The following is a 27,383-nucleotide window of genomic DNA, read 5'->3' as shown; positions in this document are numbered from 1 at the left end:
TTGACCGCTAATTGTAATTGGTAATATTTGAATATTTTCCCCTTAATAAATCTTGAATTGGTTGTTTAATTGTAGTTTCTATTTTTTTTTTGGAGCGGGCCGAATGCCTCGGTAGCAGCTAGATGCATTTATGGTTCGTGCCGTTCGACCCTCGACAATGCACAATTTAAATATTATATGTTGGATCGGGTTGTACGTCATCGGCATAATTTGTACATTACAACTCTTTGAAACTAATAATAAATGATATTTCTTCATTGGGCTGATATATAAATATTTAAATGACGAAAATGAATTTGGGAATTCATAGTAGTGGAAGTATTGTTTACTTATTTTCTCGCTATTGAGTTTTCAGATGTTTCTACATAACCCATGCTTAATTATAATATCGATATTTTATGGTTAGCCCATAGTAAGTGTCAGAGTCGACCCCTCATCACTACTTCTATGAATTTCGTAGTAATTGTACGTAGTGCAGCGTTGTTGGGAGATGTCAGCATTGAACTTCCACAGGTGAGTTATCTCCTGTGAGCAGGTTAGCGATTGCGTGGTGTTGATAAAGCTTCTACGAATAATTTTACCGGCACTTCGTAAGGGATTGAATATGTGAATGTGGCTAGTGATTCAGAGTGCTCATGAGATGTTTGGGAAGATTTCGAGAAATTTGGCAGGTCGATTGTGCGAGATCATGTCGATGAGGAAGAAGGAGTCTTGGTGGGTTCTAGGGTTACGTAATTGTAGCTTCAAGCTAAGTGGGAGAGCCCTACCATCCATGATTGGATTGCATAGTTTCCTACTTGTGAGGTTTCTGGTTATTGGCATATTTGTGGGTTAATTCGACTAAGGAAAGAAAACATATGTGGTAATTTGAGCAAAAGTTTCGGGGAATATATGTTATATTTGGCCTTATCGATTCATGTTTAGTTTTGAGAAGACTCAGAGTTTCTGCTTCTAGTGGGAGTAATGTACAAAGGAAAAGAATTCAGCCGGGTGCTTCTTTGGGAAGGTGTTCATGTGCTAGCAGGGCCTTGGAGTTTGATCACAATTGGGAACAAGTTAGACTGGGTGGCTCTCAACAACGGTTCTAGTGGGTTCAAAAAATTCAAAGTGCGGTGCCTAAGGATTTCGACTCCGTAGTACGGTTAATTATCGAACTTTTGCAGTGGATTATAGAAAGGGGCTTGGAATGTTCTGTGTTTTCATTGGGTATGTGGAGCAGTATTGGAGGAAGGGAATAAGTATTTTTGAATTCACAAAAGGTCTTGCAGGATGGGTGAACTAATTGGCAATGCTATTGTACGCTTAAGGAGAATATGAGATGGTCCATGGATATTCAGATGATGTGGTCTCTTGGATTGGGTCACTCAGGATGAGTGTTGTTGGGTTTCATTACATCAATGAATGGAGATATATTATTTCTAAGGCAAGTTGAGAACAAATTGGAAGAAGATGGGTCAGCTAGTAATGGTTGAATTGACATGATTGTGGCCGTGATCGGTTCCTTCAGCGTTGTTAAGTTGTATGTGTGATTGGTGGCGGTACGTGTGAGGCTTGACAGCGACCACAATTCAATTGATTTGGGAGGTATTCTAAGGACTAGGTTGAGTAAATGGATTATAGAAGAGTTATGGCGGTTTAGAATGCAACATGAGGTTTGTATATCCCGCGGTGTGAGAATTCAGTTGCGTGTTGCATTGGTTCTTCAGAAATGAGCTGATTAGGAGGTTTCTGTATGATGAAGTGTTTATTCTACTAGTGGTTCAGGAGTTATGGTGAAATTCTTGTACTCTCGCGTACCAGCATGCTAGGTGCAATGAGCAACATGGGAATTGGAAGTTGAGGATCAAGGTTGTAGTTTGGTGTTGACAAGAATATCACGAGCTCAGATGAGTAAGAAAGGATTCAGATGGTTAGAGTAAGTTGGTATTTCTTTTAGCGTCACCTGAGATCGTTGTCCTGTGTGAGAGGCTTTGTATACTGATTTGCGGAATCTTTATTTGCTTTACAACATTAGTGTGGTCGGTGGTATGGATGTGCAAACTTGTTACCTGGTGCGGAAGGTCATGGGAGCATATCCCACGGGAAGATTGTATAAGTCTTACATGTAGTCACTTGATTGATTAAATATTGAAACCAAGTATGGAGATTTTTGTACTATCGCTAATGTGAGAGATTAGGCTTGAAAGGCGGTCTATACAGTTGGTTGTGAATTGTGAAAGTTTATTCCAGATTCGATGGTTGTTCTTGTGAGTCTTGGGAAAAAGGTCTTTGTGGATCCTTGAGAGGTTATTTGCCCAAACATGGTATGATCAGAATTGATTTGAGGTCTTGATGGATCCAAATGTGGATGTGTACTCTATACCGTCCTGAGCGTGTTCATTCAGCATAGCATTCCTTGTGGAAGAGTATTCGGGCGTTGCATGTTAATTTCGTCGTCAACTATTTCATGTAATACTCTATCGAGCGATGTGGATTGGGAGATGACTTGATTATTTGCACATGTTATGAGGTCCGGCGTAGCGATGGTGTTATGTGAGCAAGATGGCTCTCGAGATACAGATAATATATCGCACCTTAGCTGTGCTTGAGTTTTGTAGCGTATGATGCTACCCGTCTCCCCAAGATTTGTATTATGCACTTGGCGTGCTTATGGTTGATATTCGGGCATATCGTGAGTATAAGCTTTACGGCTAGAGGTGTGTTTTTGTTAGATTATTATATGTGGATTGGGTGGCTTGCCGCCATGGGTACACTGTTTGGATCGGGCGGCACGCAACCACGAGTATCATGGTTGGTCGAGTTGTAGGACGCAAGGGTATCATGTGTGGATCGCGTTGCACGCCGCAACAGTGTGATGTTCAGCACAGTTCCCTATATATATTCCTGTGTGTTTTGTCTCGCATTTTCTGAGAAAGGTTCATGACATCTTTTCAGTTGTTCAATTAGTTACGCGGGTTGAGTAGTTCCTTCCAAGGTTCGATCTTCTTATATATCACATTTGAGTTGGTAGCTTGTTGGTACATTATGGCATCATATGAGACCTTTAGCGGTGTCTGAGATGGCTTATTGCCTGAGCAGTTTGTACTGGGTGAGACGAGATTATTGGACCTGGGATCAGTGCGATCGGATGTATGTAAGGCATATTAAAGAGCAAATATCGTTATTTGGTTCATGATGGTGTTATGGTGCTTGTCAGGAGGAGACACTCAATGATTTGTAGCTCATCAGTTGTTTATAAACTTCTACGCATTTTTTTTTGTCGTGCCATTATTGCAAGAGTTAGAACATGACTTATATGTATCATGAGGTGTGTTGTGGGCATCAGATTCATGGAATTGTGGCTATTGTTTTCCGAGGATGTTATTATGGTCATGTGAATCATGCAGTGTGTGATGTGAATTCAGAATATGTCTACAATCATGTTTTGGTGCGGTTTGTAGTGATTGAATGAATAAAATGGAGGATCTTCGAACTGGCGTAAGATAATGTGACCAACTGGGTTGTGGTAGCACATGTAGGTGCATGAGGTGTTGACCAATGATTTCAGCAAATTCCGAGAAGTTCTTAGCATGTTCGACAACGGTACGTTTAAGTGGGAGAGAATGTGATGACCTGACATGTCGTTTTGAGTCCTAGCGCATCATTCAGCGGTTTGAGGCCTTGAGTAGCTCCACCTCAGGTATTATGACTTGTACGTGTGGTCGGAATTGAATTTCAGGAAATTCGGAGTTGATTCGGAAAGACAATTCTAATTTCGGAAGCTTTAAGTTAGAGTAATTGACTATGGTTTGATTTTTGAGTAAGTGACCTCGGAATCAAGAGTTGAATGTTCCAACAGGTTCGTATGATGATTTTGAACTTGGGCGTACGTCCGAATCGGGTTTTGGATGACCCAGGAGCGTTTCAGCACCTTTTGGGAAAAGTTGGCTTTTTGAAAGGACTTCATGAATTCGGGTCGAAGTGTATTATAATGTTATCGACGTCCATTTGGAATTCCGAGCCCGGGCATAGCTACGCATGGTGATTTTGGTCTTTGGAGCGCGTCCAGATGTAGATTTGGAGGTTCGTAGGTCATTTCGGAGTCATTTGGCGAAAGTTGAAAAATTGAAGGGTTTTTGGAAGTTTGAACGGGAGCATGCTTTTTGATATCCGGGTTGGATTCCGACTCCGGAAGTTGGAATAGGTCCGTAATTTCAATTATGACTTGTGTGTAAAATTAGAGGTCAACCGATTTGATTTGATAGGTTTCGGCGTCGAATGTAAAAATTTGAAGTTCTAAAGTTCACTAAGCATCAATTGGGGTGCGATTCATGGTATTAGCATTGTTTGATGTGATTTGAGGGCTGGAGCAGGTCCGTGTTATGTTATGGGACTAGTTTGTGTGATTGGACGGGGTCCCGAGGGCCTCGGGGGCCTCGGGTATGATTCGGAGTGGTTTCAGACCATTTTTCCCTGTTTTGCAATGGCTGATGCTGGTGTCTGGTGATGTCCTTCGCGAATGTGAACGGTCTCTCGCGTCCGTGAAGAAGGATTTTGGACATCTGGGATTTTGCCTATCGCGAACGTGAACGCGGCTTGGGGACTGCGAACACGAAGGGTAGGGGGACACCAGGTTCGCAAATGTGGCCATTGGGTTGCAAACGCGTAAAGGAAAATGTGGAGGCAGTGTGTTAAGCCTTCGCGATCGCGAGGACATTCTTGCGACCGCGAAGAAGAGCGGGCCTGGGCAGATTGGTTATAATACGGGGTTTGGCTAATTCCCACTGATTATTAATTGGTTGGGTGATCTTTGCAGCTTTTGAAGAGGAGATTTTCATCATCTATGTCAAGGCAAGTGATTCCCACCTAATCCAAGTTAAATACTTGGATTATATATAGATTTTAACATGGAAATTCATGAAAAATTAGTGAAAATTGGGGATTTTGGTAGAAATCCTAGATATGGGTATTTTTTGATTTTGACGACGAATTTGGGCATGGATTGAGAATAAATTATATATTTGAGTTCGTGATGCCATGCGTAATATTTATCTTCGAAAAGTTTAGGAATACGGGCACGTGGGCCCGAGGGGAATTTTATCGACTTTTCGAGCGGAGTTGGAAATCGTTGTAAATTGGAGTATAATGAGTATTAGAGCATATATTTATGGATTTGCACATTTATTGACTAGTTTTGGAGCGATGGGCATCGGGTTGAGTTGTTGGAAAGGCTTTGGAGCTGGTTATGGAACTTCAGAGTGAGGTAAGTCTCCTTCCTAACCTTGTATGAGGGAATTAACCCCATAGGTGAATGAAATTATTATGTGCTCCTATTTGTGGGGGCTGCGTACGCACGAGGTGACGAGAGTCCATATGTAGCTACTAATTGTGCTTATGTCCAGGTAGTCTAGGACCCTAATCATGTTATACTTGCGATGTTTGCACCATACATGTTAATTTACCTTCTTAAATCATATTGAAACTTGACAAAGGAATCGTAACAGGTTAAACTTCATTTACTTGACCGTTAATGGGAATTGGTAATTCTTTAAATATTTTTCCATTAATAAATCTTGAATTGGTTGCTTAAATGTATTTTATGTCTTTGTGGGGCGGGCCGAACGCCTCGGTAGCAGATAGATGCATCTATGGTTCGTGTCGTTCGACCCTCGGTAGTGCACAATTTAAATATTATATGTTGGATCGGGCCGTACGACCTCAGCCTGATTTGCGCATGATAAATATTTGAAACTAATAACAAATGATATTGCTTCATTGGCTTGAAATATAAATTGTTAAATGACGAAAATGAATTTGGGTATTCATAGCAGTAGAACAATTGTTTATTTATTTTCCCATTCTTGAGTTTTCAGCCGTTTCTGCATAGCCCATTCTTAATAATAATATTGATATTTTGTGGTTAGCCCATAGTAAGTATCGATCTCAACCCCTCGTCACTACTTCTTCGAGATTAAACTGCATACTTACTAGGTACGCGTTGACTTGCGTACTCATACTACACTTAATGTACACTTTTGTGCATGTGCATATATGTCTAGTGGCCTTGGGGGCACAGAGGCGCGGGTATTGCAGGGACTTAGGTGAGCTGCATTCCACGTTACGAATCAGCAGCACACAGAGTCTCCATTCGAGTTATTTACACACTCCTTTTCTAATTGTACCCGAGACAGATTTAGTATTCTATTGTATTTCCTAGTTGATGCTCATACACTCGTGATAGCGGGTTCTAGGGTTGCTTATGGATTGTTCAGTATTGTAGTTGTGAAAATATTGGCATTTACTTTGTAAATTTTATCTCTTACTATTTAATTGAAGGAAATTAAGATTTGAAAAATACTAAAATTAAGTAATGGAGTTAATCATTTAATTGTTGGCTTGCCTGACAGCAGTGTTAGGAACCATCACGACCTTTAATGGATTTGGGTCGTGACAATATGGTATCAGAGAATTAGGTTCACTTAGGTCTTACAAGTCATGAGCATCTCTAGTAGAGTCTTGCGGATCAGTACGAATACGTCTGTACTTATCTTTGCGAGGTTAGAAGGATGTTAGGATAATTTCCCTTCTTGATTCCTCATCGTGCGATTTGATTCCTTTGAGGCTTATGCCTTTGTTTATTTCCCATTCAATCTTATGCGACGCGAAGCGCTTGTTATCAGCTGGGAATCGGGGAATTTTAGTGGTGCTGGATGTTTCTCCCTGCGTATTTGATTGGGCTAATGTCGTCGCCTTGCAGAAGTACGTTCTGTCATTTGAGCTCAGTAGATTTATTCCCGCGGTTTTGAGGCTATACACAGATTGTTATGATGTTCATGAGTTGTTATCGCACAATATTGATGTAATGGTAGGATGCTTGTCTATGTGTCAGGGCAGTGAACGACTTGAAAGGAGGTTTTTCTCAGTGCAAGATTCAAAGGTTCAGTGTTTTATTTCCAGCGTAGGAAAGGCAATCGGACTATAAATCTTCAAGTTTGGGTTAATGGAGTAAGGATACATGGAACTTTCGAGCGTGGTGGAATTTTTATCTGTGATGTGGTGTCGTCGTGCTTGATTGAATGTGTTAAGTTTGCTGGTGTTATGGTCTTCTTCAATTCACCTTTGGGGAAGGTTATTGTGAAATGGTGCAGGGGAAGTGGCTATCAGAGATCACAGTGTGCAGTGGTTTAGGATCAGATCGGTGTTCCTAATGTTGATGGCTCGAGAAGGATGATCTTCGGAGAGGTTTTAAAGTTGGTAGCGATCTATTGGTTCAAGTGCTACAGAGACGGATTTGATTTAACATAACAATTGGGCACGGGAGGATGAGAAAGGACATGTGGGAGATGTCTTGTGGTGGTTAAACTTCTAGAAGGCCAAATGTGAGAAGCAGAAGTCGATTAGTTGCTTAAAGGAGAGGGTTTGACCAAAGTAGGAGAGTAGCAGAGTAGCAAATGGGTTCTGTGGCAGGATAGCTACATGCCTTGAGAAAAGTTTAGAGTTATTTGGGATCCATGGTGGGCAGTGACTAGGTCTATGGACTTAATTTGGAATATTGGCTACTATATTCGGGAAGATTGGATACGACAGAAAGGAGTTACTTTATATGAAGAGGGATGCAACATGACTTCGGATTGGAATGTATTGTCGCAACTATATTTGATGTCAATGGGGAGTGAACGGACTTGTACAATTGGTGGGTGAGCACGGGCCCAGGAGGGTTTACCGGTTTGTAGTAAATGTATGCAGTGCAACATTGTTGGGAGATATCGGCATTGAACTTCTACAGGTGAGTTATCTCCTGTGAGAAGGTTAGCGGCTGCGTGGTGTTGATGAAGCTTCTACGAAGAATTTTATCGGCTATCCGGTAAGGCATCGAATATGAGAATGTGGCTAGTAGTTGTAGTGGGATCATGTCGATGAGTAAGAATGAGTCTTGATGGGTTCTGAGGTTATGTAATCATTGGGTATATTGGGAGAGCCACACCATCCATGATTGGATCGCATAGTTGTCTACTTGTGAGGTTTCTAGTTATTGGCATATTGGTGGGTTATTACTACTAAGGAAGGAAACATCAGCGGTAATTTGAGCATGGAATTTGGGGAATGTATGCTATATTTGGCCTTATCGATTCACGTTCAATTTTGAGAAGACTCAGAGTTTGTGCTTCTAGTGGGAATAATGTACAAAGGAAAAGAATTCAGCCGGGTGCTTCTTTGGGATGGTGTACCTGTGCTAGCAAGGTCTTGGAGTTTGATCACATCTGGGAACAAGTTACAGTTAGTGGCTCTCAATAACGGTTCTAGTGGGTTCAAGAAATTCAAAGTGCGGTGCCTATGGATTTCAAGTCCGTAGTATGGTTAAGTATCGAGCTTTTGTAGTGGATTATAAAAAGGGGCTTGGAATGTTCTATGTTATCATTGGGTATGCGGAGCAGTATTGGAGGAAAGGAATAAGTAGCTTTGGATTCACGGAGGGTCTTGCAGGACGAGTGTACTAGTTGGCGATGTGGTTGTGCGCTTAAGGACAATGTGAGATGGTTCAAGGGTATTAAGACGATGTGGTCTCATGGAATGGGTCAGTCCGGATGAGTTTTGTTGGGTTTCGTTACGTCAATGAATGGAGCAACTGTTATTTCTTAGGCAAGTGGAGAATAAATTGGAAGAAGATGGGTCAGCTAGTAATGGCTGAATCGACATATTTGTGGCTGTAATAAGCTCATTCAACATTGTTAAGTTGTATATGTGATTTGTGGCGGTACGTGCAAGGCTTGACAGCGACCATAATTCGATTGATTTTGGGAGGTATTTGGTTCAATGAACTAGGTTGAGTAAATGGATTCTAGAATAGTCATGGCGGTTTAGATCGCGACATGAGGTTTGTATTTCCCGCGGTGTGAGAATTCAGTTGCGTGTTGCATTGGTTCTTCAAAAATGAGCTATGTAAGTGGTTTCTATATGATAAAGTGTTTATTTTACTAGTGGTTCAGGAGTTATGGTGAAATTCTTACTCTCCCGTATTAGCATATTAGGTGTAGTGAGCGGCATGGGAATTGGATGTTAAGGATCAAGGTTGCAGTTTGGTGTTGACAAGAATATCACGAGCTCGGATGAGCAAGAAAAGATTCAGATGGTTAGAGTAAGATGGTATTGTCTTTAGCGTCACCCGAGATCTGTGTCCTGTGTAAGAGGCTTTGTATAGTGATTTGCAGAATCTTGATTTGCATTATAACATCAGTGTGGTCGGTGGTATGGATGTGCAGACTTGTTACCTGGTGCGGAAGGTCATCGGAGCATATCCCACGGGAAGATTGTATAAGTGTTACATGTAGTCACTTGATTGATTAAATAATTAAACCAAATATGGAGATTTTGTTACTATGGATAATGTAAGAGTTTAGGCCTGAAGGGAGCTCTATTCAGTTAGTTGTTAATTGTGGAAGTTTGTTCCGGATTCGACACCTGTTCTTGTGTGTCATAGGAAAAAGGTCCTTGTGGATCTATGAGATGTTATTTGCCCAAGTATGGTATGATCAGAATCGGTTTGAGGTCCGTTGATGGGTCCAAATGTCGATGTGTACTCTGTACCAGCCTGAGCGTTTTCATTCAGCATAGCATTCCTTGTTAATAGTATTCGGGCATTGGATTTTCATTTCATCGTCAGCTATTTTATGTAATACTCTATTGTGCGATGTGGTTTGTGAGACGGATTGATTATCTGCACATGTAATGAGGTCCGGCGTAGCGATGTTGTTATGTCAGCAGGATGGCTCTCGAGATGCAGATTATATGTCGCATCTTAGTGGTGCTTGAGTTTCGTAGTGTATGACTCTACCCGTCTCCCAGGAGTTGTATTGTGCACATGGCATGCTTATGGTTGATATTCAAGCATTTCGTGAGTATAAGCGTTACGGCTCGAGGTGTGTTTTCTTTAGATTTTTATGTGTGGATCGGGTGGCATGCCGCTAGGGGTACACTGTTTGGATCGGGCGGCACGTCGCCACGAGTATCATGGTTGGATCGGTTTACACGCCGCAAGGGTATCATGTGTGGATCGGGTTGCACGCCACAACAGTGTGATGTTGAGCACAATTCCCTATATATATTACTGTGTGTTTTGTCCCTCGTTTTCTGAGAAAGGTTCATGACATCATTTTAGTTGTCAAATTAGTTGCGCGGGTTGAGTAGTTCCTTCCAAGGCTCGATCTCCTTATGTATCATATTCTAGTTGGTAGCTTGTTGGTACATTGTGGCTTAATATGAGACCTTTAGCAGTATATGAGATGGTTTATTGCCTGACCAGCTTGTACTGGGTGAGACGAGATTATTGGACCTGGGATCGGTGCAATCGGATGTATATAAGGCATATTAAAGTGCAAATATCGTTATTTGGTTCATGATTGGGGGTAATGGTTCTTGCCAGGAGAAGAGACTCAATGATTTATGTCTGAGCAGTTGGTTATAAACTGCTACACATCTTTTCTGTCGTGGCATTATTGCAAGAGTTGGAACGAGACTTATATATGATAGGTTACATGTACTTCGGTTATAAGTACTTCACTTATGTTTTCATGATCTAACAAACTTGCTATCCAGAACTAGATAAGGAACCTGTTACACATTTACAAGACCTCAAGTTTACAAGATTCCAGGTTGGGACTCATTGTGGAATATTATTCAACTCCTCGGAGTGGAAGGAACAGTTGAGGGACCGGGTCCCTACCAGTTCCTGAGGAGACTGTACGAAGTAAACTCTGCAGTTAGAAAGGTGTTGCTTGCATACACTGCTGTGCAAAACAGTGCTGCAGTCAACTTTCCAAAGAAGACTACTTACCTACCTTGCTTGCATCATTAGAAATGATGTCACACATGTATGTATTCATTCAAGGGAGGTAAAACAAAGTACTTGAACACTTAGAGAATTTACTCAAGTTCACTCACATGACTATTCAGCTACCAATTTCAAGTGCCTCAAAAACAAAGAACAAAGCAACAACGGACCAGTTCCCCCATTGAGTTATTGTGTGTCCTTAGATGAGTTGTAACTTTGTAATAGTTCTTCAAAATGTAATTCCTATCTATCTTATTTAGGAGCACTTTGTAGGAACATCTTTGTAAACCTTAAACCTGCGTGTTTAAGTCTTGGCTAGAGTTAGTCAAGTTTTAAAGTCTTTTGTAATAGAGTTATTGCAAAATGGCTTGTAATAGGTGTATTACAAGTTAGTGAGGGATTAAGAGTTTAATTCCTTGGTTGCATGGGCTGTAAGCTGAAAGTTGCTCAGTAGTGAAGTGGAAATCCTACAAGGGTAGGTCGTGGTTTTTAATTCTTTTGAGCTGGGAAATTTCCATGTAAAATTCCTCTTGTCATTTAACTTCTGTTCTCTGTGTGTGTATGGTCGAACCTGATAAAGAACCTGGTTCTCTATAGATGTTGGTGGACCCATACATTCTATCAATTGGTATTAGAGCTGGTTCTTTCTATCAGGTTAACACCAGAAAGGATCCTCATGGTTGCTCCTCCAAACATCGAAGAAGGCTAGTTCACGTACAGACTTCCTAGGTTCAATGGTCAACACTATGGGCGGTGGAAAACTAGGATGCATGGCTTCATCATGGCTGAAGACTCCGAGTTATGGGATGTAATATGTGATGGACCTTTTGTCCCTGCAAAGAACATTGGTGATCCAGGTGTAGCCATTCCCAAGACGAGGAAAGAATTCAATGACGCTAATAGAAAGGTCATAGAAAAGAATTTTCGAGCAAAGTAAATTCTTGTGTGTGGTATTGGCCCAGATGAATATAACAGTATATAAGCTTGTTAATTAGCAAAAGAGATCTGGGAGGCTCTTCAGACAGCTCACAAGGGAACAACTCTGGTGAAGCAATCCAAGATTGATATGCTCACAACAGAATATGAGCTCTTCAGAATGAAAGATGATGAATCCATCCAAGTTATGCATACTCGATTCACCTCCATCATCAATGATCTTCACTCTCTTGGTGAAAGTATTCGACGAAACAAGCCTGTCAGAAAAATCCTTAGTGTACTGCCCAGTTCTTGGGAAAGCAAAGTTAACGCTATTACAGAGGCTAAGGACCTGCAGACACTGACCATGGATGAACTTGTTGGAAACTTGATAACCTATGAAATGGAAAAGAAGAAGAATAATGAAAGAAGAAAGCCCAAGAGAGAGAAGAACCTGGTCCTCAAGACAGACAACAATGACTCAAGTGGTGAAGACGGAGACATGGCTTACTTAAAAAAGAGGTTCCAGAAGATGGTTCGCAGGAATGGAGGCATTCCAAAAAGGGGTAGCTCTAGCAAGCCCATAAATCATGACCTCTATCATAAATGTGGCAAGCCAGGACACTTCATCAAGGATTGCCCCCTACTAATGCAAGATTAGTATAATAAAAACTTTGACAAAGCAGCAAAGTGGAACCAGGTTCCTAACAAACGCTTCAAGAGGTAGAATGATGCTGACAACGTTGTAAAGCAAGCTCTTGCTGCATGGAGAGACTCCTCCAACGAATCTGAAGAAGAAGACTACCATGGTGGCAGTTTAATGATGGCAGTGGAAAATGAAACAACTGAGTATGATTCAATCATTGCTCTAATGGCTCAATCTGATGACGATGAAGATGACGACGGGGATGAGGTAAACTTTCTGGAGAGAAATCTGAAATCTTACTCTCCCAAAAAGCTCATGTCATTAGCAAATGTGCTAATTGATGCATACCATGGTCATATCAGTGATAAAGATGCTTTAAGAACTAGGGGAAGCTGAACATACCAGAGATGACTTAGTAGTTGTTGTAGTTGATTTGAATAAAACAATAAACAACCTAAAACAAGAAAAGAATGCATTAGAAGAGAAAATTACGAGTATAGAACATGAACGAGACAATTTAATGGTGGTTGTGGTGGACATAAAAGAAACTATTGAGTGTGCAAGTAAAGAAAAGGAAACCTTGACTAAGAGAGTTGCTATCATTGAGCAAGAAATAGATGACCTAGTAGTGGTGGTAGTAGACTTGAAAGAAACAATTCAGGATTTCAAAACTGCTAATAGGCCTGGAAGCTTTTAAAAGGGAAAGGATGTTGCAAGTGAAGCACACATTAACCTTGAAAATGAGTTAAACTTGGTAAAGACAAGTCTGTGTGCTGAACTTGAGAAAAACAAACAGATTTAGGAAGAACTAGGGAAAGTAAAGTATGATCTTGAGAAATCTCTTAAGTGGACCTAGACCTCAGATGCTATCACTACCATGTACACCAACTCTAGGGGAATAGGTAGGGGATTGGGTTTCAAAGGGATAAGATTCCCTACAACCCTCATAGCAAGTATGTGTACCCGACAATTGGCTATGTACCCACTGTGGCAACAATGGGCACCTCAAAGGAAATTGCATGGCTAGGGTTCAGTCTCGTTAGAGAAATAAAGTCTTTACTGAGAGAGCAACTAGTGCAAGAGGACCTGGTCCGTCAAATAGGAAACCATCAAATAGGAAATGCATTTTGCCTGCTTGGACTAAGAGAGCACTCATTCATCCTTTTTCTCCTAACAAGGGACCCAAACTTGTTCGGGTTCCTAAATCTAGCCCTTGATTTCCGTGTACAGGGAGCAGTGAAGGAAAGCAGCCAATAGTGACACAAGAACAGTGGCAGCTCAAAGGACAGGACTGAAATACAATCAATCTCCCTTCACTAAAAAGCCCTGCAAGGAGAGAGTGTACCCTTATTAAAAATGGTTAAAAAGGGGGAACGCTCTAGGAGTTAGAAATTTTGTGTCAAAGGAAATAAGGTGGAATGCTTGTCCAGGATATTCAAAATCTCAAATCCTCTGACTGGTGAGGTGTTTCTGTAGCCAAAAGACACAAGTGTACGTATGTTGCTGTGATTGAACTTTTGTAGAGCTGAGACATAAGTTGGTTGGAAGCTATCAAAAACAATAATGAACTATGGGACGAAGGTCTGGAGCATTGCACATTGTCTATCTCTAAACAAACCGGATCTGAAGAACCTGGTTCGTGGTCTAATTAAGGTGAGTAACAAGTATCATGAAGTGTGCACTGCCTGTGCAAAAGAAAGCATGTCAGCTTCATTCAAGCCCAAAAAGGGGTAGACATCACTTCAGAACCAAGAGATCTTTCAAGAAACTATGGTTCCTGTCAAGAAGATCTAGGTACAAATAGAAACAAACGTGGCTTGCATCAGACTAAATCATGGAACAGGTTTGGACAATGCCATAAGTGGATGAATTGTCACGCCCCAAAACCGATAGGCGCGAACGGCACTCTACTGGGCAGCCCCAGTCGAGCGGACCTGGGTGCCTTTTCTATCCCACGTGTTACCCCGTGTTTTCATTACTATTAATCAAAGGAAATAGCCATTTATGATTTAAACACCTTTTTACGAAATATCCATAACATACATGGTTACTTAGCGTGGTTTACAAGTTACATCGCCCAACATACAAAGTACATATTTACGTAAGTTCACAATTACTACCCGAACTTATTTAGGTTGTCAACCCCTCGTTTGTAAACCTTTACATCCACCCAATTCCTCTTACTAGATTTTAGGTTTTAAAAGACATGCATGTGTCTTTCAACTTCCATTTTCAAGAATCAATGCATGACAATCCCTCTATTTGTTTAAATTTAAAAACAAATGAAAAAGGGTTGGGGATTTTTACCTGCAAGAATGAAGATGAAGACAATTACTTGAAATTTCCCCGGCCCGGGTGATTTTGAAGAATCAAATCGATGAAGGTAGGACCTTCTCTCTCAAGAACTCTCTCTTCCCTCTCTCTAGTTTGTTCAGAAAATATGTTAAAATGAGGGGTTGGGGTGTTTTATTGAAGAAGGGGTCGGGTTTAAAATTTAGAAAAATTAGGAGCCCAAGTCAGGTATGCGGTCGCACTTTGCGATTGCAATGTGGAAATGCGGTCCGCAGAATGGACTGCAAAAGTGCTCCAAAACTCTGAACATTGTGTTTTGGTTTGCGGCAGAAATTCAGTCCGCATACTTATTCTGCGGTAGCATAATGCACCGCACAATTGCCCTTTACGAAATCTCAAGACGATTATGCGACAACTATGCGGTCCGCATATCAGTTATGCGATCGCATAATGGACCGCATTTTTTACCTCAAATTTGACTAACACATTGACTCACTTTGCGGTAGAAGTGCGGTCCGCATACTTGAGTTGCGACCGCATTCTGGACCGCATAATAGCACTTTTCTGGAAAACTTTGATTCTTGATTTTTAAATGCTTAGATCAGTACAAAGGGTCCGAACCGCGGCGAGCTTTTTACACATTCCTATCACATATTCATAACTTGGCACTACGAGTTATAAGTTTTAAGCACTAGTTTTCACAGGGCCTTACATCCTCCCCCACTTAAAATCATTCGTCCTCGAATGAGGATTTTGGAAATCAGTTGGTTTTGAAAACATGCTATGCAAACTCCTAATTTTTCACTAACTCCCAGATTTTTAGAAAATTTTGCCAGAGTTTCCTTTGTAATTAGGCTTATCTACCTATTAGAGAGCCCCCAAAATATATTTCCAAGCATCATTACACAATTCCTATTATCCCTACAACTGGTATACAGTTCATTACTTCAACACTAGCACATATTCAATCACTTGTTATATTTTGTACATAAATTAGTCACTTCAATGAGTCCCATACAATTTAACCTCTTCAACATACTATATGCATTTCAATTAATCATTACCAATCTACACTACCATTAGTCGTTCACTTATTACAAAACTTTCATTTACAAAAAAAAGGGTTGCACATGACTCAAATAATCACAACACATACAATTCTTGCCCAACTTGAGGAGTTACAATAGTAAAGCATTTAGGGGAAAATGGGGTATCTTTGCACCAAATTGAACACAATATCAGTTTGCTTAGAGAGAGGAGTTCGCACGATCACTATTAGACTGGTTCAAACAGGTGGGGATATTTTTCTTTCATTTCATTTTCCGCTTCCCAACTGGCTTCCTCGACTCGTTGACTTCGCCATAATACTTTAATTGAAGCAATTTCCTTATTTCTTAATTTACGGACTTGCCTATCAAGAATAGAAACCGGAATTTCTTCATATGATAACTCTTCATTAACCTCGATGGTCTCGCCTGGCACAATGGTGGATGGATCTCCAACCACTTTCTTTAACATAGACACATGGAACACCGGGTGCACTAATGACATTTCAGGGGGCAATTCCAGCCTATAAGCTACCTGCCCTATCCTTTGAGCGATCCGATACGGCCCGACATACCTAGGACTCAACTTCCCTTTCTTCCCAAATCGCATGACTCCCTTCATAGGGGATACCCTAGAGAACACCCAATCATCTACTTGGAATTCCAATTCTCTTCGACGTACGTCCGCATAGGATTTCGGGCGACTCTGAGCAGTTTTCATCCTCTCTTGAATGACTTTAACTTTTTCCATTGCCTGCTGTACGAGATCTGGCCCTGTTAATTCTGCTTCACCCACTTCGAACCATCCAATCGGAGACCTACACCTCCTTCCGCACAATGCCTCAAATGGGGCCATCCGAATGCTAGCATGAAAGCTGTTATTGTAAGCAAATTCTATAAGTGGCAAGTGATCATCCCAATTACCTTTGAAATCCAAGACACAAGCCCGCAACATATCTTCAAGCGTCTGAATAGTCTGCTCCGCTTGACCATCGGTCTGTGGATGGAAAGTCGTGCTGAGATTCACCTGAGTACCAAAACCTTGCTGAAATTTCTTCCAAAAATTAGCTGTGAGCTGGGCCCCTCGATTTGAGATAATAGAAAGTGGAGTGCCATGAAGCCTTACTATTTCCTTGATATACAACTAAGCATACTGTTCCGCAATATCGATGGACTTGACTAGCAAGAAGTTAGCTGATTTGGTGAGCCGATCCACTATTACCCAAATTGAGTCGAACTTGCACTGAGTGCAAGGTAACCCTACCACGATATCCATGTTGATCATCTCCCATTTCCACATTGGTATTTCCATAAGCTGAGTTAAACCACCGGGCCGCTGATGTTCAGCCTTTACTTGCTGACAATTCGGACACTTAGATACAATGTCCGCCACACCCCTCTTCATACCGTTCCACCAATAAATTTCCTTGAGATCATGATACATTTTCGTAGATCCTGGGTGCACATAATACCTGGAATTATTAGCCTCTGCCATTACCCTCTCCCGAAGATTATCCACATCTGGAACACATAGCCTACCTTGACATCGCAATACACCATCATCGCCGCCGAGTGAAAATGCCGAAGTCTTGTTATTCAAAACTACCTCCTTCATCTGTGCCAATGCTGGATCAATAAACTGCTTTTCCTTGACTTCTGCTACAAGTGACGATTCTGCTCCATTATGCACCATAACTTTCCCCTCGTCTGAGGTCGAATTACAAACCCCCAGACTAGCTAATTGATAAACTTCCCGAGCTAAGGGCCTCTGATCCGCTCACAAATGAGCCAAACTACCCATAGACTTTCAACTGAGAGCGTCGGCCACCACATTCGCCTTCCCTAGATTGTACAAAATGTTCATATTATAATCCTTGAGCAATTCTAACAACCGTCGCTGCCTTAAATTCAACTCCTTCTGTTCGAACAAATATTGTAGACTCTTGTGGTCTGAGAACACATTCACATGGACCCCATAAAGATAATGCCGCCATATTTTCAAAGCAAACACAACTGCCGCAAGCTCCAAATCATACGTCGGATAATTCTTCTCGTGATTCTTGAGTTGCCTTGAAGCATACGCTATAACCTTCCCATGTTGCATCAACACACACCCCAAACTAACCCTGGAGGCATCACAATAAACCACAAATCCTTCCGTGCCTTCTGGCAAGGTCAATATCGGCGCCGAGGTCAACCTCGACTTCAATTCCTGAAAACTTTTCTCACAAGCGTCGGACCATTGGAACTTAACTGCTTTCTGTGTCAGCTTAGTCAATGGGGAGGCGAGGGTAGAGAATCCCTCCACAAACCTCCGATAATACCCTGCTAAACCCATGAAGCTATGGATCTCCGTCGGGGTCGTGGGTCTAGGCCAATCTTTCACTGCTGCAATCTTCTGGGGATCTACCTTAATCCCTTCACCAGAAACAACATGACCCAGAAAGGTAATGAACTCCAACCAAAATTCACATTTTGAAAATTTAGCATACAACTGGTGCTGATAAAGAATCTGCAGAACTGCCCTGAGGTGATCGGCATGATCCTCCCGGCTCCGCGAATAAACAAGGATGTCATCAATGAAAACAATCACGAAGGAGTCTAGAAATGGCTTGAAGACTCGATTCATAAGATCCATGAAAGCTGTCAGGGCGTTGGTTAGCCCAAAGAACATGACCAAGAATTCAAAGTGACCATAGAGAGTCCTGAAAGCGGTCTTAGGAATATCCTGCTCTCTGATCTTCAATTGGTGATACCCGGACCGTAGATCAATTTCGGAGAAGAACCTTGCACCTTGCAATTGGTCGAACAAATCATCTATCCGAGGCAAAGGATATTTATTCTTGATGGTCACTTTGTTGAGCTGCCGATAATCAATACACATCCGCAGCAACCCATCTTTCTTTCTGACAAAAAGAACCGGAGCACCCCACGGCGACACACTCGGCCGAATGAACCCCTTTTCTAATAAATCCTTCAGCTGCTCTTTTAACTCCCTTAACTCTGCTGGAGCCATTTTGTATGGTGGGATAGATATTGGTTGCGTATCTGGCAATACATCAATCCCGAAATCAATCTCCCTATCTGGAGGAATCCCTGGAAGCTCGTCCGGAAACATTTCAAGAAACTCATTCACGACTGGCACGGACTCGGCGGTAGACACTTCTGAAGTGGTGTCCGCCACCCGGACCAAATTATGGATACATCCCTTCTTAATCATCTTCGAAGCCTTAAGGTAGGAAACAAACCTACCTTTCGGCACCACACCATTCCCCTTCCACTCAATAACCGGCTCATTAGGGAACTCTAGTCTCATGACCCTCGTTCGGCAGTCAAGTTTAGCAAAGCACGAATAAAGCCAGTCCATTCCCATAATCACATCAAAATCCACCATTCCAAGCTCGATAAGATCGTTCGTGGTAACACGACCACATACCGTGATTATACAATTCCTATAAACTCACGCGGCTGTGATAGAATCACCAACCGGAGTCGATACGGAGAACGGCTCATGAAGCTGTTCGGGTCCTATCCCAAAACTTGAAGCAATGAATGGGGTGACATAAGACAAAGAGGACCCCAGATCAGTAAGAGCACAACAATCAATGGCCTGAACAGACAAGATACCTGTAACCACATCTGGAAAAGCCTCTGCACTCTGGCGACCACTCAAAAAATAAAACCGGTTGGGTCGACCTCTACCACGAGCTCCACCCCTAACTGCACCATGCCCTGCTGGGGTTGGAGGACGCACGAATGATGTGGCGGCTGAAGAACCGAATGACCGAGTAAATCCCCTACCCATGTCCTGACTGGGCGCACGACAGTCCCGCTGGATATGACCTCTCACACTGCATCTATAACACACCGGGATATCCAAATAACATGTCTCCGAATGGAACCTCCCACACTTGGGGCATGGAGCCCTCCCCTGCTGCAGTGATCTCCCTCCTGGATGACCGGACTGATGGGGTCTCCTATTGTCTGAACCTCGTCACAAGTGACTGCTCTACTGATAACTGTGCGCAGATGGCGGTGCACTCATTGAAGAATGAGCACATGACTGGGATGGCCCTGATGACCCTCCCCCTGAACCGCTCTCCCTGAATGACCCACTGATCGAGCCCTGGTGCCATTCTCCCTTTCCGCCCGTATCTTCAACATTCTAGCCTCTTTGGCCTGAGCGAATCCCACAATCTTTCCATAATTCATATCCGAGTGTAAGGCCGCTGTAGCAGCCTCATTCACCACCAAAGGACTAAGGCCCTGAACGAATCGCCGAACTCGAGCATCCATGGTCGACACTAACTGAGGAGCATACTTGGAAAATCTCACAAACTCCATGTGGTAGTCCCAAACACTCCTACTGCCCTGCATGAGGACCTCAAACTCAGTGGCACGGGCTGCCATTGTCTCGGCAGACAAGAAGTGGTCCATAAATGCATCTACAAACTCATCCCATCTAGCCGGAGGTCTTCCCTCCCCATGGGAATCCTCCCACATCTCGAACCACGAATATGCTGCTCCCCTCAGCCTGTATGAAGCCAACTCAACTCCCTCCGTCTATGTAGCCTTCATCACTCGAAGGGTCTTATACATCTCATCAAGGAAATCCTATGGATCGGCCTCTGGGTCTGTGCCTGAGAACTCTAGAGGGGCTAACCACAGAAACTGGTTGACTCTGGAGCTGGCGGAATATCCCTGTCCGCGGAGGACGCAGGGGCATCATGAGATCTCTGAGTCTGAGCGTCCACTAACTGGGTCAAGATATGGATGGCTCCCCTAAGGTCCCCATCAGAAACCCCAGGACCGGAAGCTGGAACTGCATCAGGATCAGGAATATCGGCGGAAGGGATGGTAGCACCCTCTGCCGCAGCAGGAACAAGAATACTTTGATCTGGAATAGGTGGGTTAGGTAGATTCAAGACCCGGGAGTCACTCTCACCCACAGCATCAGGTACATGATTCATAGCCACACTTGGGGTGGCATTGGCCCCAAGGCCGAGTCTAGCTCTCTTCTTAGGTGCCATTACTGAAAATTTTGGAACAGAGCACAAGTTAGACATAGATACTTTCACCTTTCACTTCACCGCACGATATAGAATAACAAAGAAAAGGGTAATTTCCTAAATGTCCATGTAGCCCCCTACTTATAGATGTGGTCGACAACACACCGATAAGAAGGGCTCTACTAGACACGGCTCCGAGACATCCTAGAACTCTTTTAAAACCTTAGGCTCTGATACCATGTTTGTCACGCCCCAAAGCCGAGAGGCGCGACCGGCACTCGACCGGGTAGCCCCAGTCGAGCGAACCTGGGTGCCTTTCCTATCCCACGTGTTACCCCGTGTTTTCATTACTCATTAATCAAAGGAAATAGCCATTTATGATTTAAACACCTTTTTACAAAATATCCATATTATACATGGTTACTTAGCGTGGTTTACAAGTTACATCGCCCAACATACAAAGTACATATTTACATAAGTTCATAATTACTACCCAAACTTATTTAGGTTGTCAACCCCTCTTTTGCAAACCATTACTTCTACCCAATTCCTCTTACTAGATTTTAGGTTTTAAAAGACATGCATGTGTATTTAAACTTCCATTTTCAAGAATCAATGCATGAGAATCCCCCTTTTTGTCTAAATTTAAAAGCAAATGAAAAATGGTTGGGGATTTTTACCTGCAAGAACGAAGATGAAGACAATTACTTGAAATTTCCCCGGCCCGGGTGATTTTGAAGAATCAAATCGATGAAGGTAGGACCTTCTCTCTCAAGAAATCTCTCTTCCCTCTCTCTAGTTTGTTCAGAAAATATGTTAAAATGAGGGGTTGGGGTGTTTTATTGAAGAAGTGTTCGGGTTTAAAAATTAGAATAATAGGAGCCCGAGTCCGGTTTGCGGTTGCAATTTGCAATCGCAAAGTGGAAATGCAGTCCGCAGAATGGACCGCAAAAGTGCTCCGAAACTCTGAACATTTTGTTTGGGTTTGCGGCAGAAATGCGGTCCGCATACTCGTTCTGTGGTCGCATAATTCACCGCATAACTGCCCTTTACAAAATCTCAAGACGATTATGCGACAACTATGCGGTCCACATATCAGTTATGCGATCGCATAATGGACCGCAATTTTGACCTCAAATTTGACTAACATACAAAATCACTTTGCGGTAGAAGTGCGGTCCGCATACTTGATTTGCGACCGCATTTTGGACCGCATAATAGCACTTTTTATGAAAACTTTGATTCTTGACTTTTAAATGCTTAGATCGATACAAAGGTTCCGAACTGCGGCGAGCTTTTTACACATTCCTAACACATATTCATAACATGGCACTACGAGTTCTAAGTTTTAAGCACAAGTTTTCACGGGGCCTTACATGAATGCTATGGTGAAAGAAGAACTACTCAAACACTTAGCTCAAAGAACACCACCTCAGATAGAGTTTTTGAAAAGAAGAAAAGGACTCTTGAAAATTTGGGCTAAGTCAATATTAATTGATGAAGGGTTAGCAAACATCTTGACCAAAGTTTCTGACTCAAGTGAGGATATCTGGGTATAACTGTCATGTTCTCAACAATGGGAAGGTTCAGCCTTGAAAATCTGATGATAGAAGAGATGGAGGAATCCTCCTGACATACTCATCTCAAAAGAGAATAGAAAAAACTAATCAAGGTAGAGAATAACCATTGATTCCATCTAGGAACCATGTCTCGTGTCTACAACAACATAAGCAGAAAAACAAGTTGTTGGAAAGAGGGCTTTTGCATAGAGACATCACTAAATCACTCATGTATCTCACTGCAAGTAGACTAGACATCGTGGTCAGAGATGAGTTCTGTGCAAGGTCTCAGTCAAATCCAAGGTATTCTCCTCTGAAGGATGGTGTAAGCATCTTGAGGTATCCTAGTAGAACACAGAACCTAGTTCTCTACTATCGTCCAAGTAAATGGATAGGAAAAGCTCGCTGAAGTGGGGCAGTCACTGAGTTCCTATCTTGTCTCATAAGGTTCAAGGAAGCAGAATTTAATGGCACTCTTAACAGCTGAAGCAGAATATGTATAATCAGCATCCTGTTGTGGTCAAGTACTATGGACCGAGCAACAAAGTGTTATAGACCAAGCAACGGATTCGAAGAACTTGAGTCCAACTCAAGAAGGCTTAATACAGTGATTGCTGAAGATCAAGTTGTAGACATCTTCACGAAAAGCCTTGGGAAGAAAGCATTATGAGAAAGATCACCTTGCACGGGGGGATGATGAACCACAACTGAGAACCTGGTTCATCATTATTGGTTATGAAAGTCATAGTCAGGTAAAAGCTAGCTAAAGTGATTTCTAGCTAAGTCTAACTAACCTCTATACCGTTACAGGTAGACAAGCATGATGACTACAAGAGTAGATGTTGCAGTGCATGAAGAATAAGGGGATAAAACTCACTTGCCAGACCTATTAGGGAACCTAGTTCTCTAACGCAGGTTAGTGGTTTCTTTGTTCTTTCATACACAATTTAAAATGAACAAAAAACAATGCCACATCATCACTGGCGTGAAAATATCTTTTAAGTTATGTCTCTTCATCCAATACGTCACAGCCAAAATGTTACTCCTTTCTCTAAACGATACATCTCCCAAGTAAAAGGATGTCGTCGTTTCAGAATGAGTCCCTAATCGCAATTAAATCAACATCACAACCTTTTATCTTCCAAACTCAAAATTCTCTTCTCTCTTCTCGAATCCACAGTCCCTCGAGAATAATCTCATCATCTCTGAAACACAAGCAACCGTTAGTATGCCTGATAACACTGTGATTGAGTCCTCACCAATGAGAAGTTCAGCGGTGAAACTCTTTCCAAACCCTAAGGAAGAGTCTCCTCCACACTCTACTCCCTTTCCTACCCTCTCCGAGTCCACTCCTCCTCTAAGAAAGTATGAAGATGTCTGTCCTCCTTCAGTCTCACCAGTCAAACAGAGTCAACAAGGTGAACATGAATCTCGTTCAGGAACCTTCTACTCTATCCATGGCTGAGCACAAGTGATAACTCTAAAGGCATCACTCATTTGTCTGTTGAAATCGCCATGGAACCAAATGAGAAAGATGAAATACATAATACGTTATTCATTGCGTCAGAAGGGGTCATTATAGAAAAATATGGAGGAGGGTCTGAGCCATAGGGGAAGATATAGAAGAATAGGGAGCAATTATGCCATTTGAACAGCCGGCACAAGATGATTCTACTGGGGCCCCAAATAATGAATCTGATCCCTCCATGGAGAATCCAGGAGTCATACTCCCAGGTCGTGTTGATACCGCCCCCTATTCCCACTTCGATGCTGAGTCTTTGAATATGGTGGTGCCTAAGACAAATCCTGAAAGTGAAGAAGAGCCAAATGATTTGGTGTATGCTAGTTTCATTATGGATAGGACTAAGCCAGTGGTAAGTTTAGAGCCACCTCCTAAGAGACCTACTACTTGGTTGCAACAAAATAAGGCTCTAGAAATTGCCCTCAAGAAGAGTAAAAATAGTAGAAGAAGGAGAAGATTGGTCAAAGATGGAAATGTTGTACAAGTAGAGGATGTTCCTGTAGTGGATGTGGATGAGGAAACCAAAAAGGAACCTAGTTCCCTGTCCCGCAAGTCTTCAAGCAAGAAGCACTCTCTCTCTCTCTCTCTCAATGCGAAAAGCACACCTCTAAGAGTGCTGAGAGTTCTTCCAAGAGTGACGTTGTTGGTTCCAGTAAAAAGTTGGCAAGAAGTTCTGGTTACGAGACAGTGAAGGAGGGTGGTGACAAGTCTGATGAGGAAGAATTGGAGAAATCTAGTGAACATAGAGAGAGCAAGTCAGTGGAGAAGGAAAAGTTTGTCGGCAAGTCAGTGAAAAGAAAGTGGGATGATGATGATGATAATATGGAACCTCGTTCCGTCAAGAAAGGAAAAGTGAGTGAAACTCTGAGGTCTGAGAAAAGGAAGTTGGAGAATCAGAAAGTGCTGTGTGGCCGCACATTTGCCTCTGACATTCTAGAGAGTGCTGGGATGAGACAATTAGTGGATATTTTTAATGCTCAACAATGGACCAATTTGTTTACAAGTGAGGCTGCTATAGTGTATAAGGACGAGGTGCGGAGTTTCTACACCAGCCTCTTCACAGTTGATGGTGATCAAATCTGTGTGTTGGTAAATGGGGTGGACATAGTGATGGACTGCCTTATTGGGGTCAATTCTGGGTGTTCCTACCGAAGGAGTGTCATCTGCTCAGGGTGCTTGCACACCAAACTTCAGAAATGCCATTTTCAAGGACAAGGCAGTACAACATGGGGAACATGTGCATAAGAATGCACTCTTTCCAGTTTATCAGCTACTTTTTGAGATGGTTAACAAAGTATTTCTTCCCCGCGCCGAAAGAAAATCTATTGAATCCAAAGCTGACCTATTCCTTACGGAGACTTTGGAAAATTTCTCCTCCATCAATTTGCCTGCCATAATGATTGAGCATATGCAGAAGGTAGGGAACCTCAAAGACGGGAGCCCTGGACTACCTTATGGTTTCTTTCTCACAAAGGTCTTTGAGTTTTTCAAAGTACCTCTAGGTCAGGCCAAAGTGGGCACGAAAAAGCAATCTTTTTCGAGAACTACTCTGAAGGAGTGTGAGTGTATTGACAAATTCGGAGGAGTTGGAAGTACTTCCACAATCTCTCAACTGATAAATGCTCAGAATAATACCACAGAGGAGATCCGAAAGTTGAAGGCTAGGAAAATGATTCTTGAGAATCAGCTCAGTCAGTTGCAAGAGGTACCTGGTTCCAGTGGTTCTCACAGCGCAATGGTTGCACGCCTATCAAAGGAGAACGCTGATCTAAGGAAACATGTGGAGGACCTGAAAGAAAGACTGCTCAATGAGCAATTGTCCATGAATGCTCGCATGGATCTTGTCCTCCAAACTCTTGCTTCCTCTTCCTAGCCCCCTTCCTCCAGTGTCCCTTAATGAATGTCCCCTTAGTGTCCAGTTTCCAGTGTCTATCTTTTTATGTTGTTGTTGGTGATGTTTTGTTATTTCTGGTATATGCTTTTGTTTGTTCAAGACTGTGGATGAAAAACTATGACTCTGCTTCTGCCTGTGATAGTCCAAAACTGGTTAATGGAAGTAGTTTCCCTTTTGCTATCTATGTTGCTACTCTTTTACTTCTGTCTTTTATCATGTTTGAGCACATAAGTCACATGGGTTAACTATGCTAGACTTCTTTATACTGCTAACATATTATGTCCCTTTTATGATGAAAAAAGGGGAAAGATGATTTAATTGAATAAACAAAATACAGATTGGGGGGAACCTCGTTTAGGGGGAACTCACAAAAGTTCAGGTACTGACAAAAGCGAGAAGGCATAGTTTCTGGGGGAACTTAAGGTCCTTCTGGTTCACAATCTTGTTCTTTTGTGGCTCCTTCTAGGATTTTCAATTTAAAGTTTGTCATCATCAAAAAGGGGGAAATTGATAGGTTACATGTACTTTGGTTATAAGTACTTTACTTATGTCTTGATGATCTAACAAACTTACTATCCAGAACCATATAAGAAACCTGTTACACATTTACAAAACCTAAAGTTCACAAGATTCCAGGTTGGGACTCAGTGTGGAATATGATTCAACTCCTCGGAGTGGAAGAAACAGATGAGGGACCTGGTCCCTACCAGTTCCCGAGGAGACTGTACGAAGTCAACTCTGCAGCTGGAAAGTTGTTGCCTGCACACGCTACTGTGCAGAACAGTACTCCAGTCAACTTTCTAGAGAAGACTACTTACCTACCTTGCTTGCATCATTGGAAATGATGTCACACATGTATATATGCATTGAAGGGAGGTAAAACAAAGTAGTTGAACAATTAGAGAATTTACTCAAGCTCACTCATGTGACTATTCAGCTAGCAGTTTCAAGTGCCTCCAAAACAAAGAACAATGAAACTACGGACCAGTTCCCACATCGTGTTATTATGTGTCCTTAGTTGAGTTGTAACTTTGTAATAGTTCCTTAAATTGTAATTCCTATCTAGATTATTTAGAAGAACTTTGTAGGAACATCTTTGTATACCATAAACCTGTGTGTTTAAGTCTTGGCTAGAGTTAGTCAAGTTTTAAAGTCTTTGTAATAGAGTTATTGCTAAGTGGTTTGTAATAGGTGTATTACAAGTTAGTAAGGGATTAAGAGTTTAATTCCTAGGTTGCATAAGTTATAATCTGAAAGTTACTCAGTAGTGAAGTTGAAATCCTACAAGGGTAGGTTGTGGTTTTTAATCCCATTGAGCTGGGAATTTTTCACGTAAAATTCCGCTTGTCATTTAACTTCTGTTCTATGTGTGTGTACTATCGAACATCATAGTGAACCTAGTTCTCTATAGAAGGTGGTGGACCCATACATTCTGTCAATATGTGTCATGAGGTATGTTGTGGGCATCAGATTCATGGAATTATGGCTATTGTTGTTAGGGATGTTATTATGGTAATGTGAATCATGCGGTGTATGGTCTGAATTCAGAACATGTATACAATTATGTTTTTGTGCAGTGTGTAGTGACTATTACGATGTTCGTATGTTGAGAGCATGCCGATGGAGAATTCCAAATGTTGGAATTTGGCTCTAAGGTTTATTTGACTGAATAAAAGGGAGGATCTTCAAACTG

At 42.0% G+C, this 27,383-nt stretch overlaps 1 protein-coding gene across 1 annotated transcript; it reads left to right on the top strand.

The window, feature by feature from the left end:
- On the top strand, positions 23,915–25,669 carry LOC109234775. The gene is made up of 3 exons (XM_019400835.1): positions 23,915–24,348; positions 24,450–24,885; positions 24,968–25,669. Exons 1-3 carry the CDS (start codon positions 23,915–23,917, stop codon positions 25,667–25,669), a joined length of 1,572 nt encoding a protein of 523 aa, XP_019256380.1.

Source organism: Nicotiana attenuata, chromosome 11 (assembly GCF_001879085.1).
Source record: "Nicotiana attenuata strain UT chromosome 11, NIATTr2, whole genome shotgun sequence".
In the NCBI taxonomy this organism is placed as follows: Eukaryota; Viridiplantae; Streptophyta; class Magnoliopsida; order Solanales; family Solanaceae; genus Nicotiana; species Nicotiana attenuata.
Note: the sequence above shows the minus strand (reverse complement) of the source record. Positions and strands in the feature narration are given on the sequence as shown.

Bases quoted from the DNA above. Each gene is read 5' to 3' on its own strand.
- LOC109234775 (XM_019400835.1), top strand. From the start codon at position 23,915: ATGCCATTTGAACAGCCGGCACAAGATGATTCTACTGGGGCCCCAAAT. The intron at 24,349-24,449 runs GTCTTCAAGCAA...TGTTGGTTCCAG, and splicing joins CCTAGTTCCCTGTCCCGCAA to TAAAAAGTTGGCAAGAAGTT. The intron at 24,886-24,967 runs GTAAATGGGGTG...TCATCTGCTCAG, and splicing joins GTGATCAAATCTGTGTGTTG to GGTGCTTGCACACCAAACTT.